Source organism: Siphateles boraxobius, unplaced genomic scaffold (assembly GCF_051911475.1).
Source record: "Siphateles boraxobius isolate OS27281-9 unplaced genomic scaffold, OSU_SipBor_1 7, whole genome shotgun sequence".
Lineage (NCBI taxonomy): Eukaryota > Metazoa > Chordata > Actinopteri > Cypriniformes > Leuciscidae > Siphateles > Siphateles boraxobius.
The window spans coordinates 16,481,725-16,503,179 of NW_027509197.1; the positions used below are offsets into that span (position 1 = coordinate 16,481,725).

At 38.3% G+C, this 21,455-nt stretch overlaps 1 protein-coding gene across 1 annotated transcript in view; it reads right to left on the reverse strand.

Moving 5' to 3' along the window:
* Positions 1-20,738, reverse strand: part of lmo7a (LIM domain 7a) — a 66,620-nt gene extending 45,882 nt beyond the window's left edge. The window contains exons 1-2 of the mRNA XM_077217026.1: positions 20,454-20,738; positions 1,040-1,110 (exon numbers count right to left, since the gene is read on the reverse strand). Of these exons, the coding sequence (XP_077073141.1) occupies positions 1,040-1,110; positions 20,454-20,522 (140 nt within the window). The 5' untranslated portion in view covers positions 20,523-20,738. The remainder of the gene's footprint in view (positions 1-1,039; positions 1,111-20,453) is intronic.
* Between the last annotated feature and the right edge of the window lie 717 nt (positions 20,739-21,455).

The following is a 21,455-nucleotide window of genomic DNA, read 5'->3' on the forward strand; positions in this document are numbered from 1 at the left end:
CACATTTGTGCTCGCTTTAAATGGTACCACCTCTGTCAAGGTTCCAAGCATACCGTACTGATACTAAAATGTGACGTGAAAAATTGTCAGATCACTGATTGGTCTGAGAGAACCAACGTCATTGGATTTGCAACATGAGACACCAAACCTGCTAGATTTAAATAGTCAGCAAAAGCCACCCAAGTATTATTGGTTTGCAATATTTTTATAAACGACTTGCTTGAAAAAAAAAAAAAAAAAACTTGTAAAAAGAAATGGCTGAATCGTGGTGTCTGTAGACGAGGTGCAGACGTTCCTCTCGTTGGTAGCCGAGGAGCGGATCCAGCGAGAGCTGGATATTGCGACCAGGAATTAAAACGTTTTTCATCAATTTTAACAAGCAGTCTATAATCCCACCCATTTTGAAGCGGTACTAAACTGTGGTGGAAAAGCAAAGCGAGCCGAACCATACCATGCAATGGAAAACCGCCATAAGTAATGCAATTTGTTACTTTTTTAGGAAGTAAATACAATGCAATATTGTAACGCATTACATTTAAAAGTAACTTTCCCCAACTCACTTTTTGCTTTTGTTAGCACTATTGCTCAGGCTTAGAATATGGTTTAGTTTAGGAGGTGTGTTTTTTTTATATACATTGTATACACACTGTATAATGTATTTATATAAATTCTAAATTCCAAATAGGACATAAAGGTAACATATAAGTGAATGTCATTGCTTAACATTATGACAAGCGTCAATGAGGTTTGAGATTGAATAACCCCTATTATTGTGTGTGTGTGGGGGGGTTATTTCCACTGTACTGGAAATACAGAATTGGGACTACATGAGGGTGAGTAAATGAAGACTAAATGTTCCCTATTTTAATGAACTGTCCAAATTATATTATGTTTGTGGTGCACAAAAAGTGCAATGAATATTAAAAACCATTACTAAACGATAGCCTAAGCCAGACAATTATAGCAGAATCCTTTTCATGGTTTAAGCAAGAAAACCATAGTAAAAAAAGAAAGTATAAATAAACATAGCTTTACTTACGCACACAACAGAAGTCCATTCTCCAGAGAACTCCGGAAATTACTGCCCCCAAACGTCTTCTTAGTGACTGCCTGCGAGACATGGACAAACACAGGAAGCACTAAGAACCAGTGAGTGGGAAGGTAGGATGTCCAGGGAAAGGAGAGGAAAGTTGTTCTTCCAAGCTTTAAGTCCAAGCGTCTAGCACACCAGTACAATAACACAGCCTCTTTTGGAGAATCGTGGGTTATTCAGTAATCAAAGCTGGAGCCCAGTGGCCAAACCACAAAGAACGAGAGCATCTGGAGGAATGTCACAGTTCTACACACAGCTTCATGCCTTCCCAATGATCTCAAACTACTGCAGGATACAGAAGGCAGGCAGCCCATTGTTTTTGCTCACACACAGGGAAGCATTTATGTTGTGTTTATTCCATCAGACTACACTGTTACAATGTGAGCCCTGTTTCTTCACACCTCATATAACAATCTATGAGTAAAGCCCTTTTTCCGATGCAAATGATTTCAATTTCCAAGTTTAAACACCAGTAAAAACATTTTACAGAGTTTAGCTTTCATGAGACAATGTCATTATGAGTAATACTTTAGGTATGTTTTATAATATGCCACTGGTATAACATTAAATTTAAGACATTAACTACAAACAATCAGGCCAGACATACTGTATTGTAATGTCTCCAAAACGGTCTTGCTGCAAAAACAAAGTATGCAAAAGATATGAAATCAATAAAGGGTAACCACGTATTGATGTCTGTTGTGTAGAACAGTACACTCTTAAGCTGCTTTTACTTGACTGTCACTCAAAAACATGGCATCTATTCAGAGGGTGTGGAGGGCCTTACATGCAAAAGGACACTGGTTATGTTGAGATCAGCATTGACTGCAAGATTTGAACCGCAATTGTTCTCTTTTAGAAGCAGAACTTCAAAGGACACTTTCTATGTCTGCTGAACAAAACACGGACAGCAATAATGTATGGACAAATACTATGATCAATTTGATCATATAGTACTAGATCCAGTTACACTACAAGTTACAAACTAAAGGTAGATTATTTCAACAGGAATTTTGTATTCCATGTCACACTGATCTAAATCTTTCAAAGCTTGAGTTATAAAAAAAACAAAAAAACAAGATAATCTTATAATACAGCCAAAAAGTTGTAAGTTGTCAGAATATTAAAGATCAATGTTTTTGGAATGAAATGTCAAATAGCTTCCTGTCCCCTTAATGTAGATTTATGTAACCATTACAAACCCTCACAGATATGGAGTGTAAAGAGACAAGAGGTTAATCATATATGAAGCACAATCATCACACAGCATGGTGTAGTAAACATCAGTGTTCAATGGCATATGAAATCCTGACCCCTGCTGTTCCTGTCATTGCAATGTCCATGATGGCTTATTGTTTTTAAACAAATCTCTGTAGCAGGAGAACAATTTGAGGGCTTGAACAAATTTCTTACATAACCAATAAACAACTGAACAAAAATTTGAAACTATATTAGTTGGCTACTATTAAATGATATATTTATTATAATTGTTATAATATAATTATATAATTGTAAAAGGAAAAACAGAAATTATTTAGCAAGAATCCATTCAATGGATCAAAAGTGACAGTTAATCAAAGAATCCTTGAAAAAAGTATCACCGTTTACACAAAAATATGAAGCAGCACAACCGGTTTCAACAATGGTATTAATAAGAATTTTTCTTGATCAGAAAAATCTGCATATTAGAATGATTTTTGAAGGATCATGTGACATCATGGAAGTAATGATGATGCAAATTCAGCCTTAGCATCACAGGAATAAATTACATTTTGAAATATATTAAAATAGAAAACAATTATTTAAAATTGTAATAATATTTCACAATATTATTGTTTTTACTGTATTTCTGTTCAAAAACACAAATTTGAGATTCTCTAAAGATTTCAAATTAAACAGTCTCATATCCCTTACCTCCACACATGCACCTGTTCTACCAACACATCTACTCCAAAAAGGAGTTATTACAAACTATTTGTCCTTCAAGCTCACATACTGTAATGTATGTTTAAATAGCAGGTTTTGATAATGCAAGACATTATTTCAATTCAGCTGCACTTTTGCACACAGCAATTGTTCATTCATTAAGGAGCAATGAGGCATTCCAAGTTGTTTGGACACACGGAATGCTGCACATCGTTAATTGTGCCAAAGTGCTTTAATCCCTTTGCCCAAGTAAAGTCTGCAGAGCAAGAAGGAATATTGGGAGAAAATGCTCAACACCACATCTCGAGGGTCATTTTAGGCTAAAAAGAACAATCAATTCAAATCTGTAAAACATTTTTAAAAAAAATTACCCTATGCACAACTACAAATTTAAACTTTGAATTAGATGACCCTGATTTACCTAAACAATAATGGATGAGATATTTAACAAAACGTCTATTTAATATGATTTCACTACAATAATTATTTAGCCACAGTGGCTAATCACAACTTTCTATACCATGCAACTTCAGAAGGGTGGTTCATTTTAGGTATGACTTTAACAAGCTGAGAAATACCCTGGAGAAAAAACAGGAATGTCTCTGCCCACAGACCAGGTGCAAGAATGAGCACATGTGACAAACTCCAGATCGTTCAGCTGACTATAACACCCTACACACTCAGACTCCAGCACTGCTATGTGCGCCCTCATGCTTGACAACCCGTTAGTCATTCAGATTGGACGCCAAGCGGCACATCACCGTCCTTTGCAGGGGAGCAATCGGCTTGGGGCTGAAACTGCCCTGCCAAGGTCCACTGCCAGTGACAATGAACAAGTGTGCATGTGTGAGAGACTGATGTCACACTGAAAGCATTTAGATTCACCCCTCATGAATTAAGAACAATATTTGTTCAGTTACAGCCAGTGCTTTGGCCCTGCCATCTCCCGCTGAGAAGGGAATTCACAAGGATAGGAAAGTCCTAATCATTTGTTCCCTGGTCTAAGTGGGTTTGGAAGAATAAACCCAGTAAAGTATGTGCAAACTGTTGCAGAACTACTAGTTTTTCCACCGTGAGCATGATGAAAAAATCTTGAGCACTAATTATTTTCTAAGAAGTTCTTTAAGGGATAGTTCTACCCAAAAAATGAGAATGCTTTTGTAATTTATGCACCCTCATGTCGTTCCAAACCTGTATGATTTTCTTTCTTTTGTGGAACGGATTTTGAGAAATGTCTCACTGTTTTATGCCCAATGGAGGTCAATGGTCACCAAATTGGTTACCAAAAATTTTCAAGATATCTTCTTTTGTGTAACAAAGAAAGTCATACAAGTTTGGAACGACAAGAGGGTGACTGATTAGGGACATCAATTACATTTTTGGGAGAACTATTCCTTTAATGCATCACTGTTTGCGGAATAAGATACAAAAATGCATTGTCATGTCCTCTTAATAACATACCCAAAATTTGTTTTTGACCATGATATGAAGTGCGACAGGGTACTAGAAATGGTATTTGTGAGTGTGTCCATTATAGATTAAAGAAAATTTCATATAAAGTAAATGGTGATACATTAAATTCATCGTTCACCACAAAATGTGAATTGTGTCCTCATTTATTCACCCTCAGCGTTTGGTAAAAATAAATGAGAACAGACAATTATCTCAAACTAACAGTAGGGGGTTCAATCTTCAGCTGGCTGGCAGGAGTCACGTGACCTGTCAGTGGCTGGTGGCAGCGGGCAGTCTGATTCTGGGAGGTCACGTGACCTGCGGGTGGCTGGCAAGTCAGCCTTGGCAAGTTTCAGAAACCAATGATTTTTTTGGGCAGATTTTTTGTTTTGTATTACTCCCTCACTAGCTCTGGTAAATTACATTCATTTATTATAGTGTATCTCTTGATATGATTATGTTCTTTTACATGATTGGTGTTTTAGATTATTTTATGGTAATTAAAATAATCAGATAGCCGTAGTTGATCACGACTGGCTGCTTACTGACGCTTTCCTAGCTGCTCAATCCAGCCAGCTGCGGTTGAGCTATAACGTGTTCCCGATCACTCTCGCTGCAAGGAAATATATTATTTTATGAATTACTTATGAATACATTAATTTAAACAATCGACATGTTAGAGAGGTTTATCACAAATAAAGTAGTCAAATGGCCGTCATCCCTACTGGTTGGTTAGTTTTACGTTTCCAACTCCCACTCTCATTCCAAGGAATTATTTTCCGCCACCCACGTTTTACGTCTGTAATAAAATAGGCCAAGCTGCAAACTCCAACAAATTTGTGCTGAATTCCTTTGGTCTATATGATGAGTTTCGTGTTTTATCTTTCATAGGCCTACTTTAATCTGATTCCCATGGAATGTTTTTCTTTTGTGGCTTTATTATAATTGAATAAATATATGGGTTTTTTATTTTTTATATATTTTTATATCACTGATTCTTGAAATAAGGGACAATGCCGATGCAAATGAACTCGTACTCCGTAGAGGTCACAGTATCAAACTGCAAAAAAGAGTGTTTTAAAATGCACAAATATGAATATGAGGTTAATTGGATGGCTTAAAAAAATATCACAAAATACTTAAGTGAACATTGCATTATTTTACACATAAACAACAGCCTTTCAAAATCAGTCATTAATTCTTGTTAACTCTGTCGGATATTTATTTCAAATTCGAAATAAACCAGGCATATTTTTGGTCAGTTTAACTCTGAGGACCCCCTTTGACTTCTTTCTATTGATGGATGCAGTTGAAATCCCTGTGGTCACAGCTTTTATGTGTCAACACTGTCTTCAAAGTAGGGATGATTTTAATCAAGGATTTAGAAATAAAATTGGTATTTTTTGTTTAGTTTAGTGGCAGCTGGCAACTGAGGAAAATCAAAATGGCTACCATTTATTAGACATGATTAAGTTGAAAAAAAAAACACAGTTTGTCTGACGGTGTTGACATGTAAGCTGATGGAGTGGAAAAGTGCTCCCAAATACTCATTAATATCCAAGTATACATGCTGATTGACTTAAAATATGTGAATATACCCTAATGCCAAATAATAACTTATAAAAAGTATTGTTTTTATCTGTACTGTAGCCAGACATGTCTAGACAAAAACTGTCAGTGGAGGAGCAAAGAAAAAGAAACAGAGTACCAGAGAAAAATGAATTTCACTAATGGACAATTGTTAAAATGGCTGAGAAGAAATTATTTACAGGGTTAGTTCACCCAAAAATTAAAATGTCAGTATTTACTCACCCTCATGTTGTTCCAACCTCGTAAGACCTTCGTTCATCTTCAGAACACGAATTAAGATATTTTTGATGAAATCTGAGAGCTGGATCACTCTTCCATAGGCTTCTAAGGGATTGAAACTTGCCAGCCCCGAAAAGTTAAAGCTGCAGTAGGTAGCTTTTGTAAACAAATATTTGTTAAAACTGTCATTATGTCCTGAAAGTAGAATATGAGACAGATAATCTGTGAAAAAAATAAAGCTCCTCTGGCTCCTCCCTGTGGTCTTACTGCCATTTGCAGAAATACACCGCTCCCGGTCGGAAACAACCAATCAGAGCCAGGAGGAATGTCTTAGCAGTGTCAATCACGCTCGTGTACGCGGTGATCACCCCTCTCTTGCACAGCGCGAGCGCGTACCGTCGTTCGTGACTCTCCTGTTCATCCAAATGAACGAATCTTTTTTCGAGAAAAAAGATTTGTTCATTTTGATCGAGTCTTTTTTGGAGTCGAAATAAGATTCGTTCATTTGGATGAATGAGTTCGAACAGGATCACGAACGTGCATCACAGAACAGAGCAAGGCGAGCATTTGTGCTTATAAAACTTAAAGTTTTTTATTTATTTTTGAAATGACCGATCGTTTCGCTAGATAAGACCCTTATTCATCATCTGGTATCGTTTAAAGCCCTTTGAAGCTGCGCTGAAAAAAACTGTCATATTTGGTCCTTGAAACGTTTGTGTCCTATTGAAGTCCATTATATGGAGAAAAAGCCTGGAATGTTTTCATCAAAAACCTTAATTTATTTTCGACTGAAGAAAGAAAGACATGGACATCTTGGTGACATGGGGGCAGTGGTGGAAAGAGTACTGAAAAAAACATACTCAAGTAAAAGTACCATTACATTCCAAAAAATGTAGTGCGAGTAGAGTAAAAAGTACTTGTCCAAAAAACTACTTGAGTAAGAGTAAAAAAGTAGCTTATTTAAAAGTACTCATGAGTAGTGAGTAGTGAGTACTGAGCTGCGGATTCTACCCCTTATAATAAACACTGTGCACTACAATTTATAAATTAAAAAAATACACATACTGTAATTCACATTATATTTTGTTCTTTGTCAGAAGGATTGAAGAATATATATCATCCATCTTTTTAAAATGCATAAAATCAGTACACTCATCACCATTTAAATCATATTATTTGGGGGGAAAAAGCATTTCAAATTAGGCGAAAAGATACTGGGCCTGAGCATGCTATTGTTGCACATAAAATATCAATATTCATAACTGTGCAAAGATTTCAAAAACCTTTAGAAACTCATATGATAGTTCAGCATCACACAGCATGAGATGGGTTAAATAGAGAGATTAAAAAATACCCAATTTCTCTCCAAAACGGTACCAATGTAAGTGTTTTGATAAATGAGAATCACTAATATTATCAGATTACCCCACCTAATGCACTGAAAAAGGCTAAGATAGTGAGCTAACACTAATTACACACTTTAATTCCATGCTATTAAATATGTTAGAATTTAAACGTAAATGCACATTGTTCTAGAAGGGTGGCATCATCCCTTACATTTTACACGGCTACATTTACTCACATTGTAATGCTGCTGATAATATAATTTGTAAGGAAAATTGTGCATTAAATAGGGAAGTTATATCCAGGAAACTTTTACAAAAGAAACAAACAAACACACACACACACACACACACACACGCATGTCTCTTTGTAGTCTCGGCGAAGCTGTTTTATCAGCAGCATCCACACACAAAAAAACAAAAGTTCAACATGAAAAATGTTTTTGCGCAAGTGCACTTGCCAAGACGGATTGTATAATGGATCAATCAAAAAACGTTGTTTATTAACGAGCTGTAACGTTAGTCACAGACTGACAGAAATGCAGTTCAAGTTAACGCCGTGGTTCATAGAGTGCACTGATTCTGAATCTGGCGGCATGGCGAGCGCGAGACGCGGCAGTGCACAGATCGTGACTATAATGTGATTGTGAAGTAAATGGGAGCGGGAATTCACCGCATTATGAACTCGTCACGCAATACCCCCAACCTCAGACCAAATGTTAGGCCATGTAGACAGGCCAGCCTATATAAATATCATATTAAGCAGAAATGTGAAAAGTAGCCTACCTTAGCATATTAGAGGAAGACGCTGATATCTGGATTGAATTGATGCGTGAAGAATGCACTTCCACAGCAGTCACGAGTAACAGCAGGAATAGGCGGTTAAAGTTTTCTATGCACAATTTGATTTGATGACAGTCACGAGACCGATTAATCAATCCAATCACGTTGATGGATAAAAATAAAATGAAATTATGCTAAAACAAGCATATGTAACGAGTAATTACCACAAACAGAAGGAAAATAGCGGAGAAAAAGTACCGATACATCACTCAAAATGTACTCAAGTAAAAGTAAAATTACACAATTTTTAAACTACTCAAAAAAGTACCATTTCTGAAAAAAACTACTTAATTACAGTAAAGTGAGTATTTGTAATTCGTTACTTCACACCCCTGCATGGGGGTGAGTAAATTATCAGCAAAAGTTTTTTTTTTAAAGTGAACTAATCCTTTAACGTTATCTTAGTAGCTATTTATAACTTATAGATAGAGTGCAACCTTATAAAGTTACATGTATTGCAAAATACATAATGATTTGAGGACCAAGTTTGTAGTCAAAGTATGGGCAGGCAATAGTCAATGTGAAACATATTGTTTATGTTTCGTCCCTATTAGTGAATGTTCCATAACTGTTTATAATCCGCCGTCATCGGTGGTCCTGCTTACTAGCCTGCGCGTTCACAGCAGGCTCCGCTGTGGGGGAGGAGCTGTGGAGGGAGGGCTGTAGCGCAGCAGAGAGCAAGGGCGTTGGACCTGTAAGTTGTGCTTGTTCAAATTTTCAGGCTAAGTCAACATTTTCCCAAAACTCCCTACTGCAGCTTTCAGGGTGGGAAATTTACTTTTTTGCCCACCAGCCACAGTGGCTGGTGGATGCCCAATTTTACCAGCCACTTGTATTTTTTTACCAGCCACTTTTTCTGGAATTCAAATTTATGAATGAGAACTGTGACTTTGATAACATTGACGTCAATTACAAATATGTCTTTCGTTTTATACATTTAACAATATGAGTTATGCTGCACTCAGGAGCCAATTTATGTTTTCCTCCGTGGATGCTCACAGACGCACGCCCCTTTAAAAAAAAAAAAAAAAGCACTATTAGCACAAACATGTAAGCAACATGTATGTACATGTTTGTATTTTTGAGAGAGTTTTATGCATGGTTATTTTACAGTTTATTTTTTAATATTAGTTAAGTCTGTATGACCATAAACGATGGAGTATTTAAATGTATTTTGCTGCTATTTGAAAAAAATCCAGCAAAACGCGCCCGTGTGCTTGTCGACCCCAGAGGGTTAACTCGATAATAAAGCCGTAAAGTAGGCTATCTTTCAACTCAGGACAGCACCACTTCTCACGAATACAGATAGGATTGGAGATGAAAAGTTTAACTGACACGTAATCGAGCTCCGGAGCACCCACGGTATCGGCTCCTATCCTCGCCGCTGCTAAAACTATCGCTAAACTAAAAAAATTATAGCTATCTAGCCATCACAAAACACAACTTCAAGTTAGTAATTTACTTACTTGCACATCCAAACGTAGTCCCGAAAAGGTCTGCCCTTTTTGCCGATCGCATGGACGTTTCTGAATAGAATTGGTCATTTTCATTGACTCTATTTTAAGGTTAGTTGTTCCTCTAACGAACGAATTGTTTGCATTTTCAGACGACGCATAGGCTCGACAGTAAGCGAACTAAGCGAACCCTCGTTTTCCCTTCGTCATCAATGCGCCACTTGTTCGAAAAGTACCTTCACTTTTTATTTACTTCGCCCCCAACAGGTTGTACATTCATATACTGCTGACTCCGCGGGGGGCCTCTTAACACCGGGTATATTTTTTTTAATTTTCCTTTCGTCTGTACCTCAGCTATATGTGTCACGGTCCGTTCAGCGCCATGTCCGTGCGCTGTGTCCGTAAAGCACAGCGCTGAAAACCAATCAAATTAGTTACTCGACAAAAGTGCATTATTTTTACTTAGCAACAGCATTCTTTGACAAAAGATGTCCAATCCGTTACAAGGAATGTTTTAAGTAGTAACCAATAAAAATATTTTTGTACAATTTACCCGCCACTGTGGCTGGTATACAAGGCAAAGTCACCTGCCACTTTGAAAAAGTACCAGCCATTGGCTGGTGGCGGGTGCTAACTTCCCACCCTGGCAGCTTTAAAGATATCGTTAAAATAGTCCAAGTGACTACAGTGGCTCAATCTTAAGTTTATCAAACGATGAGAACACTTTTTGTGCGCAAAAACAAACAAAAATAACGACTTCATTTCAACTATTTCATTCATTTCCTCCTTGTTGGGCCTCTAGTCAGTTAACTTAGTGTGATAGCGTAGAGCTACGTCACACGTAGGCTCACTATTGGCCTACGCTGGTCATGTGTGTGATGCGTGTGACGTACAACAACAGAAGAACTGCGCTATATCACTAGTGAACTGACTCGAGGCCCACAGAGAAGGAAACGAATACAGGGATTAAAGTGAAAAAAATTCTTCTGACTGAAAATTTTTTTCAGGCCAAGTCATATTCCTTTAACTTTATTTAAATAGTCGAGACCAATATCGTTTTAAGGGGAGATGTTTTAAACCGCTTTAATATTGCCAGTTTGCATATTTTAAAAGCTATTTTAATCTATGAAAAAAAATTACTTAGCTTGACAAATAATCAACCATCTACATAACTTTTCGGGTCATTATACGAAAACGTGCCATTTTGTGTCCTTCAGAAAAAAAAAGCTCTGTAAATCTTAATAAACCATAAAACAAATAAAATATTTTATAATTTAGTTTCCATAATATGTCTCATAATATAAGAATAAATTAATTTCTGTTTCTTTTGTTTTTAAAGGATTTTAATCACATTTTTGAGCAAAGCATCTTGCAGAAATGTTGAAAATGGCCTGTCCCTCAGTATGATTTTTCTACTTCTACTTGCTATTGAGGCCAAAAAAGTCAAACTATCATAAAAAAACATATACTTGTATAAAGCCTCAAGTGTCAGTTCATTAGTCATGAATGGATTTTATTCTTAACGTGTCAAATTTTGAAAAACAAAAACACAATTTAGTCGGGTCCCTAGGTTCTCGTCAACCCTGTTACTTTTTATGAAAACACCTCTTTAAAGATAATGGACTTTTCCAAAAGTTGCATCAGTTCCAGGAAGTGACATCATCTGCCTTTCATAAAGTTGATGGTAGAAGACAAGTAAGTGTTCTCTTCTTTTAATGAATTTTCTTTGAGTTTATGTAATGTCTGAAAGACGGGGACACGCTCATTGTGTCATCCCTGTTACCAGAAAAGCATACGTTAACAAGTTATTTGTACATATTTAAAAATGTACATATATAACAACATTTAAGCCTCTCATTAAGGCACATAATGTGGTGTCATTACCTATACCTCATGGCTAGTAATGGCCTGCCAATAACATTTTTCATCAACCCTGTTACCGTCAACCCTGTTACCATTCCAGGGTAACAGGGTTGACAAAAGTATATGTTTTTGTGTGTCTTACCCATGTTCTATACCCAAGAAGGGTTAAATCAAGGGCAACTGGACTTGGTACTTCCATATTTGAAAATGTTTTGCCTCTCATCCAAGGGGTTTCTTCAGTTCTAAATGACTGATGGGGAGTGCCAGGTATTTAACCTCTGTGGAGTTGTCACCCCTGAGCCAACCCTTCTTGGATAACTATGACCTGGATGACTGAGAATTTTCACAGACGTACTTTTCTTACTAATAGTATTTCGTAGTACGTCAGAGCGCGCCTGAATGGGCGTGGCCTAAGCTTATAAAGATCGCTCATTTCGGCCAATATATCAGGTTTAAATCGACTGAAGCGACACACCTGACAGATTGCAATAGTGCGGCAGGCTACGCAATACTCGTTCCCTACTCTTAGGGAACCGAGATTACGTTAGTAACTGAGTACGTTCCCTTTCGAGAACGGTCTCTTCGTATTGTGTAGCAAATATGCAGTGAGGACGCAATGTAAAACGCCGCACATTAGCAACTGGCTGAATAAACTGGAGCCTAGGGAACCCCGAGACTCGACAGAACAAGCCAAAAATAAGTCTCCCAGCATAGTAACACTAACCAGACAGAGTCGGGTGTCATGAATAAAAACTGGACTCATAACAGTCCTATAACTACTTGTGCTTATGGACAGTAACATGCTAGACAGATAAAAAAAAACAGACACCGTCGGGTTAAATATCATACTGAGAGGACCCTGGCCTGCAGACAAGGTACCTCCAGATTATAAAATCTGACAAACGTGGACGGCGAAGACCAGCCAGCCATCGCACAAATGTCTTGAATTGGTACACCACTGGACCAAGCCCACGAGGAGGCCATGCCTCTCGTGGAATGGCCTTTAGCGCCTATGGGACAATTCTGGCCCACAGAGGCGTATGCCAGCGAGATGCCGTCCACTATCCATCTAGATAGCCTCTGCTTCGTGACCGGGACCCCTTTGGTGCGGCCACCGAAGCAAACAAAAAACTGTTCTGACTGCCTAAACGGCGCAGAACGCTCTAAGTATATTTTTAGAGCCCTAACAAGACAAAGCAGATTAGCCTCCCCATCATACTCCGAGGGTGGCAGTGCTAATAAAGTAATAACCTGAGCTCTGAATGAGGTTGAGAGCCCTTTAGGGTACATAACCATGCCTTGGCTTGAGACTGACTCTAGAGTAATTTATCCCAAATTCCAGGCAGGAGGGCCAGTGAGCAGCTGTAAATCCCCCACTTGCTTGACTGATGCCAAAGCCAGCAGCAGAGCAGTCTTCAGCGAAAGAGGTTTGAGATCAACCGACTGTAGTGATTCAAAGGGGGGCCCTTCAGGGCGCCAAGAACCGTGGAAAGATCCCACGCCGGTACAGTAGGAGGCTTGGGAGGGTTTAATTTCCTGGCTCCTTTTAGAAAACGAACAATAAGGTTGTTTCTCCCAGATGAAATGCCAGCCACAGGAGCACGGTGAGCTGCCATGGCTGCCACGTATACTTTGAGCGTGGATGGGAAGCGACCCGCATCCAAAAGCTCTTGTAAGAAGGAGAGCACCACCGAAACTTCGCATGAGTGGGGCTCAAGTGTCTGGCTGAGCACCAGCCAGTGAATACTGACCACTTCAAAGCATAGCGGCATCTTGTAGACGGTGCTCTAGCCTCAGTGATGGTATTTAAGACCTTTTCTGGGAGGTGCCAGGATACCCGTTCAGGGGCCATAATAGAGGGCACATAAGTCGGGGCGAGGATGCCAGATTGTCCCGTTCGCTTGTGTGAGGAGGTCCTTCCTCATTGGCACTGGCCAGGGAACAGTGTCCGTCATCTGTGCCAGCTCTGGAAACCACGCTTGGGCTTTCCAGTCTGACTACCTGAGGGATCATAGAGACCGGATGGAATGCATACAGCGGGCATCTGGGCCATGGGTGGGCCAGCGCGTCCCTGTCCTTCGAAAAGAACGTTGCATAGTGAGCGTTGTTCCTCGAGGCGAAGAGGTCGACCTCTGCCTTGTCGAGAACACTCCATATCAGACGAACCGTCTGTGAGTTGAGAGACCACTCGCCTGGAGAAGTGTTGTCTCGAGACAGCATGTCCGCGCCCACATTCTGGACTCCTGGAACATGCGCAGCTCTCATGGAGCGCTGGTTGGCATGCGACCAAAGGAGGAGCTTTCTGGCCATGACATATAGGCTGCCTGATCTGAGGCCGCCCTGGCGATTTATATAGGACACCACCGACATGTTGTCCGTGCGAACCAAGACATGGTGTCCCCTGAGGTCTGGCAGAAAAATATTCAGGGCTAACAAAACTGCTCTCATCTCTAGGCAGTTGATATGTAAGCTCTTCTCCGGGCTCAACCAAAAGCCGGAGGCAGGCCTGCCCTCGTGCAGTGCTCCCCAACCTTGGTTGGAGGCGTCTGTGAAAATCACTTTCCTCCTGGAGGCCACACCCATAATTACACCCGACTGGTACCAGGTCTGGGCTTTCCAAGGGACCAGAGCTTCCACACAGCGCTGGTTCACCATGATGTGCATGCGGCCTGACTACCATGTATGGGCCGGCACACGGCGCTTTAGCCAGTGTTGAAGGGGGCGCATATGCAGTAACCCCAGCTGGAGTACTGACGATGTAGCGGCCATGAGACCGGGAAGCCTCTGAAACTTCCTGAGGGGCGCGCGCGCACCTACCCTGAAGGAGGCTGTTGTATGTTGTATAGAGAGCGCGCGCTCTGGTGCAAGCCCGTTGATTGATCTTCTCCCTATGGAGGATCCCTATACCACTCTACAGATCAAGCGTTGTGGAATTTTTTGGTTCGCGTACCTACCCGAAGTGATAAGATAAAATAAAATTCTGCATCAAAATTTATAGACAAGACAAGTAGTTTGTTTAGGCAAACGCACATAACTATAGAATCAATTCTTAATGCGCATGTGAACGCCATCAGCGTCTATCACAGGTTCACGTTTAAAGTCTGTTTAGAGAGAACGGTGTCTTCTTAGCGGCCCCTAATTTAATAACAAATGATGATTTAGACGGAATGGAATCAATCAAAACTAACTTTAGCTGGAAAAAAACATTTTTCAAGAACCACTATAAAACTAAACCAATCTCTGTCACCTTAAATTACATGTTTGTCTCTGTAAAGCTGCTTTGAAACGATCTACATTGTTAAAAGCGCTATATAAATGAGGATGACTTGACTTGATTGGTTTGTGCGTCTGTGGCGCTCGGCCATTGGATGTGCATTTGCCGCAGCACAGCCAATGACGCTAGACGCTCTGCTGTGTTTCGCTGTACAAGCTGCATTGCGTTTTAAATTATTGCTTCAATATTTCGGCAACGGGGAGTTCGCGTGCTGAATTATCTCGACGACTGGCTCGTTATGTCTCAGTCGAGGACCGAATTACTGGCGCACAGATCCATGATACTCAGCCATTTGGAAGGTCTGAGTCTCAGGATCAATTATTCCAAAAGCAAACTGTCACCCAGCCAGAATGTAATCTTTTTGGGCACAGTTATCGACTCTGTAACAATGAGAGCGCAGCCTTATATCCTCCATGTTAAAACACACTCACCAAATCTGCATTTTGTTTTTATACTTTTTTATAGTGGCCTTTAGTAAGTGATCGTTAGTAGTTTTTGCTTATTCTGTTAAGGCCAAACATGTTCAAATGATCATTTAATTGCAATGTAATTTTAATGTTTTAATAAAACAATTGGTTTACATTTACATCCGCAGAATCATCATAATTTTTCATAATTGTTATGCTAAAATATCTCAATAGAGCTGTCTCCAAAATATGCTGATTAGTCATGTTGAATTAAAGGTTTATGAATGTCCAATTAAGACTCCATTACACCCATAACTGTGACTCAAACAAGCAGTATAACCAATATGATATCTGTTGTCAACCCTGTTACTGATGTGTCAACCCTGTTACTTGTATAATATTCTAATATCATTTAAAAAATAAAAAGATAAAAATGTAATCAACTAATTGTATATGTTTAGTAAGAGAGGCTAATAATCCACTCAAAGTTGAATTGAGATGTTTTATTTTTGTTTCCATACATTTTTCTTAAAACAGAAGATGCTGGGAGAGTGTCATTTGCAAATGAACGTATTCATCCACTAAAAAAAATAAAACTTTCAATATTCTCAATTCACAAACACTCTTAATGTAACAAGAGGGGGTTTATTTTTCACAGTATATCAGATTTGTTCTATATATGTATTTAAAACCTTTTCAAAAAGTAATTAATATGTCGGTAACAGGGTTGACCAAACACACACATTTACGTTGGTTATATGAAAAAAGTAAAAAAAATAAGATAGCCTGAGATGGCACGGCACATTTTCCTGAGAGGTAAGGATCTACTTCATTGAAAAAGGGGCTTAAAGATTTTCAAAACAGTAATTTGAAAATCAAACATTAAAAGTGGGAAATGGCACGTTTTCGTATAATGACCCTTTCAGTGCATGTTTTTATTTATCTTATAAGACCAAACAATGCTAAATTATATTAATATATAGTTTGTTTAATGGCAAATCGTTTTGGCTGAGGGCAAAGTGAAGTTTCATAACTTTATATATTTAGGCTATTTAACTTTAACTGTGTAGCCTATTAGAGAGCTGACTAATATTTGACTGAATTGTTTGCTTTATTTCTCATTGTATAGCTTCTTATAGCCTACATATTAGGCTACTTATACTTTTATGGATATTATTGATAATTAAAACTGACATTTAACAAAAAGCAACAGGGTTGTGTAATGTTATATATTCTAAAATATATAAAATATTCTTTATATATTTTACTATGCATTCTCTTGTATGTGTACATGCATAATAAAATAAAATGATACAACCCTGTCTCTGTTTGTTAAGTTTGTCAGTTTTAATGATCAATAATGTTTCATATTTTTAAAATGAAAACAAAAAGAAGCAGGGTTGTGTTTTATATTGTGTGTTGTTATAAATATATGGAGTGAAGATAATCAATGTGCGTTATCTGAACCACATTTGTGTGGCCATATAGGCCTAATATGTTTATGATAATATGTTCATTTATAAATGAAAGGAGGTGTTTTGTATATATTTCGTTTTATTGTTGATGAAAAGAGGCAGAGTTGTATTTTATACCATATTTCATTTTATGAAATATACATAAAGAGATAACCGGAGTAGCCAGAGCGAGATGAGTGACGAAACCAAGATCGGCGCGGATCCGTTTGCAGAATAACCGGACTCGCGTCCTCGGGAGTTCGTTCTCCCGAGTCGAACTTGCCACGTCCGAACTATCAAGGACGCAAGTCCGAGGTTTGCGTAGCCTATTGGTATTGAGAAACGGCCAATATTGACCCGCGTTCTGTTTTCTATCATGCGCCGTGCACGTTTGCGTTGACGTAATATGCACGCAAACGCACCAGGGTTCGATAGAATTAAGTTGAACGTGAAACCAGACCAACGCTGCGGGGGGCGCAGGGAACAAACTCGCTCGGATTCGGACCGCAGCAAACCAGCTGTAGCCTGACATGCACTTCTCCAAAACTAAGATTAATTGAGTGAACACGGAGCAGTTTTTCCGTGAGCGGGAATTGAAAACCCGGACTGGACCATAGCTGAAGTGATTACAGAATGTTAGAGTGGAGAGAGGAACGTGCTTTCGCTCCGATCCAGGCTTTATCACATCCCCCTCAGCAGGGTGAATACGCCTCGTCTTTCCTTAATTTAAGACCTATTCAAACTAAAATTAAGACATTTATCACACTATTTGAGAAGTGAAAGCCTATTTACGGCCTTAACATTATGAAAAGTGAATTTAAGACATTAAGGACAGACGGGAACCCTGCAATTGACGGAAATCCGTCATAGACTCGCTGCAATTAACGGAAATCCGTCGTAGCGACGGAGAACTTTAATCCCTGCGAATAGTTGAAATAAAGTCATTATTTATTTATTTTTTGCGCACAAAAAGTATTCTCGTCGTTTGATAAACTTAAGATTGAGCCACTGTAGACACTTGGACTATTTTAACGATATCTTTAATAACTTTTAGGGGCTGGCAAGCTTCAATCCCTTAAGAAGCCTACGGATGAGTGAACCAGCTCTCAGATTTAATCAAAAATATCTTAACTCGTGTTCCGAAGATGAACGAAGGTCTTACGAGGTTGGAACAACATGAGGGTGAGTAAATACTGACAGAATTATCATTTTTGGGTGAACTATTCCTTTAAGTGTAAGTATCATTACGGTTTTTATGACCTTGTTGTACATTTTACCAGTTATTACCTACAGTTTATACAAACAAACATAATAGCCATCGACCAGTGGTTGTTGTCTCAAACATAATAATAGCGCGCTGAATAATATGATCGCATTATGATTCATTTAATAAATTGAACCGAATGTCAGGGCTTTACTAAGTCATATGTAAACGTGGTATGAATATTTAAACCTGTAAATTCATCTGAAACTCACGCACATTTTCATTATGTGTTAAAATTGTAATCTTTGTTCAAATGCATCATGTATTATTATGTACAATACATCATTTAAATAAGCATGTATCTATTGTATAATGCCCAGGTGGCATACACAATATCAAAATATAGAACTGCAAAAGCAGGCTGTGTAGTTGACATGGAGATAAGATTTGGGAAAAGAAAAGAAATCCTGTTCTCGATCGATGCAAAATAGTGATTTCTCTGCATGGCAAGCCATTTTGCAAACACAATGGTAAAAACAACATCAACAATCAGCATATTTCCCTGAACCTGCAGCTCGTCCATAACAACAACCAGACAGTCTTCCTATTTCCGGCATGACGATCGAGTCTGTCCCAAAAATACCTCTCAATGCGCCCTCGTGGATTCGTGCCAAGGGCTCTATAGGTCTGTGTCCTCAGCACTACATGACGTCACCAAAGTCTGGACTCTGAGGAAGTCCACAAGTCATTCAGTGTGCCATTTGGGACAGGGCCTCTCTCGCCACCACTGAGTTGCAAGTGTACAAGTTAGTTTTGCATCTAATACCGGTATATCGTGAAAAGAGTAGCAAAAGTCAAGGAACGAAATTTGAAATTGCAGTGATAGATTTGAGAGGTTGCAAGTGCCTAATTGAGGTTGTAGGCTACTGCAAATGTGAATGTAAGAATAAGTGTATATATTTCAAGTTTGTGTCTGTCATTGTATTTCTGTAAATGGCATTTTACACATTTGTGACTACTTGTCTGCAGCTTCAAATTCACAATACAAGTTTGTGACTATTGTCTGCGAGCGCAAATTTCAACATTCAAATTCAGATTTTTATTTTACAGGTTTTCACATTGGAGTTGTGAGTGTACATTTTAGCGTACAAGTACGAATATTTATTGCACAAGTTCTCAAATTCACACGTGCTCTCGAGTTTTGCTGCTCTTTTACCTTTATAGTTCTCAGCTTATTGTGTCCTCTTACAAATCAGTTGTTAGATTTACAGTTTAATTCAAATATAGATGACCAATAGAGGACCTCCAGATACATTTGCTTTTTTCTTTTGATAGCAGGAACATTTTGACATTTTCATGTGTGACTTAAGATCCTGTCACCAGGTACTCTTTGTTTGAAGTTTGATACCCTTTCCCTTGATACTCTCTCCATTTGCCATGTCAAAAGTAGGTAAATATCCATTTTCAGTTTGATTCTCGATTAGTTTGTCAACACCGTCAATTTTGTCAACGTTAGTTCGTTTTCGTTTTGTTTATTTCACACGTTTTTCATATCATTTATACACAATTTAAGAAGAACAATGGTCATATGTAAGTCGTGTGAAAATGGGGAACCCCAAAGAAGCTACTAAAAGCTTTTAGGAGGGGGCCCAATAACATATAAAAACCAAAAACTCAATATACCAAAGACACAAAAATAAAAAAATATATAAAAACAACAAAAAACAAAACACTACAAGCAAGACGATCCAGCACAAGTATAACTCTTACGGAATGTTCAACAATCATATAAGCAATTTTTTTTCTTAAAAATGGAGAAAGAATGCAACAATTTCAAATTTTCCTCAAGATCGTTCCAAATCTGTAGTCCTCTACAAACTACACTCAGGCTCGTACATTTGTGTTTTTAAGATTTTTATTAAACAATGTTTATAGATTCTGCCAGAATCAGACTGCCACCAGCCACTGTCAGGTCACGTGACTCGACTCCTGCCTGCCTACCAGCCAGCTGAAGATTGCACCCCCCACTCAAAACCATCATAAACAAACAGACACCATAACGTTTTTGGAGATGCTTTTGTGTAGGCTACTTATTACATTTCGCATATGCAACACCAACTGTTCTTTTTTGTCAGCTTTTAATAAATTCTAATCATTGTTAAAGACGAATTCAACAGGTGTGTCTGGGTAAAAGTCAAAATACGTAAATTAATATATTCAGTGCTTTATCGTTTTAGTTAAATCATAATTTGTCAGTGTCAAATGTCATTTTCCTGAGCTAAATGTATTTAATGAAAGCACAGCACGTGTAAAAGTGAGAACAGTTCTTACCTCAATCCATCTCTGTGCTTCTGAGTAAGCGGCCTCATAACCCAATGCAGACTGAGTTCGCCACTCCATCACCGGTCTTAAGTGGTGAAGCTGAAACAGGCGTCTAATCCAAGAGCCAAAACGCGAGAGTTCTGTTCTACGGTACCGCGTCGCGTGAATATTTTAATAGCCTACTAAGTCTGCTTTCTTTAAAAAAAGAAATAAAAAAGAAGTCACCCGGTGAAACGCTTTTCTTATTCGACAACCAGTTTCAAAACTATTACTCAATCGAAAGTCAACGACCCTAAAGGACGCAGGATAAACTCTTAAATCTCCCCTTGTTCTTTTACCAACTCAAGAGAAACTTTGGAGTTGTGTTGTGTACTTTATACGCCCCCTAGTGCGTCAGGCTATAACTACCGGCAGGTTACGTTACAGGTGCCAAAGGTAGGATAAACCGCCACTGGAGAAAAAACAAAACATAAAAACTAATGTCTAAGATTTAGTTAAACACATGTTTACAAGTAGTAAAAACAGAGTGAAAACGTTTAAATATAAGTGCATAGCATAAATAAAAATGGTAAATTGTATAAATGGCGTCTTTTAATCATTTAAATAGCCTCCAAGTTTTTATGTAATTTCTCATCACAATAGGCTTTGATTTTTAAAGTGCAAGTACATACTAGTTAATATGCAAAAGGAATGAATTTCAGTTAGCTAGTCATTCTGACTAAATTACAATTAACGAATAACAAAATTATTTTCCTTACGAGAAGACAGATCTTCCTGGAACACTGAACCTATCAGCATTTATTTTGTAATAATAACCAGCTGACCGTACATAACATGCTTATTTCAAGGGTATTTATCAAATAATTCGCAAATACATCATCACACCTATTTAAGAAACAAAGGTATCTTGAATTTCCATGGTCATTATTCAAACACGTGACCTGAATGTGGTATAAAAACAATTAATTTATCTTAAATATAATTAAATCTCACATTCAAATATAAATCTGA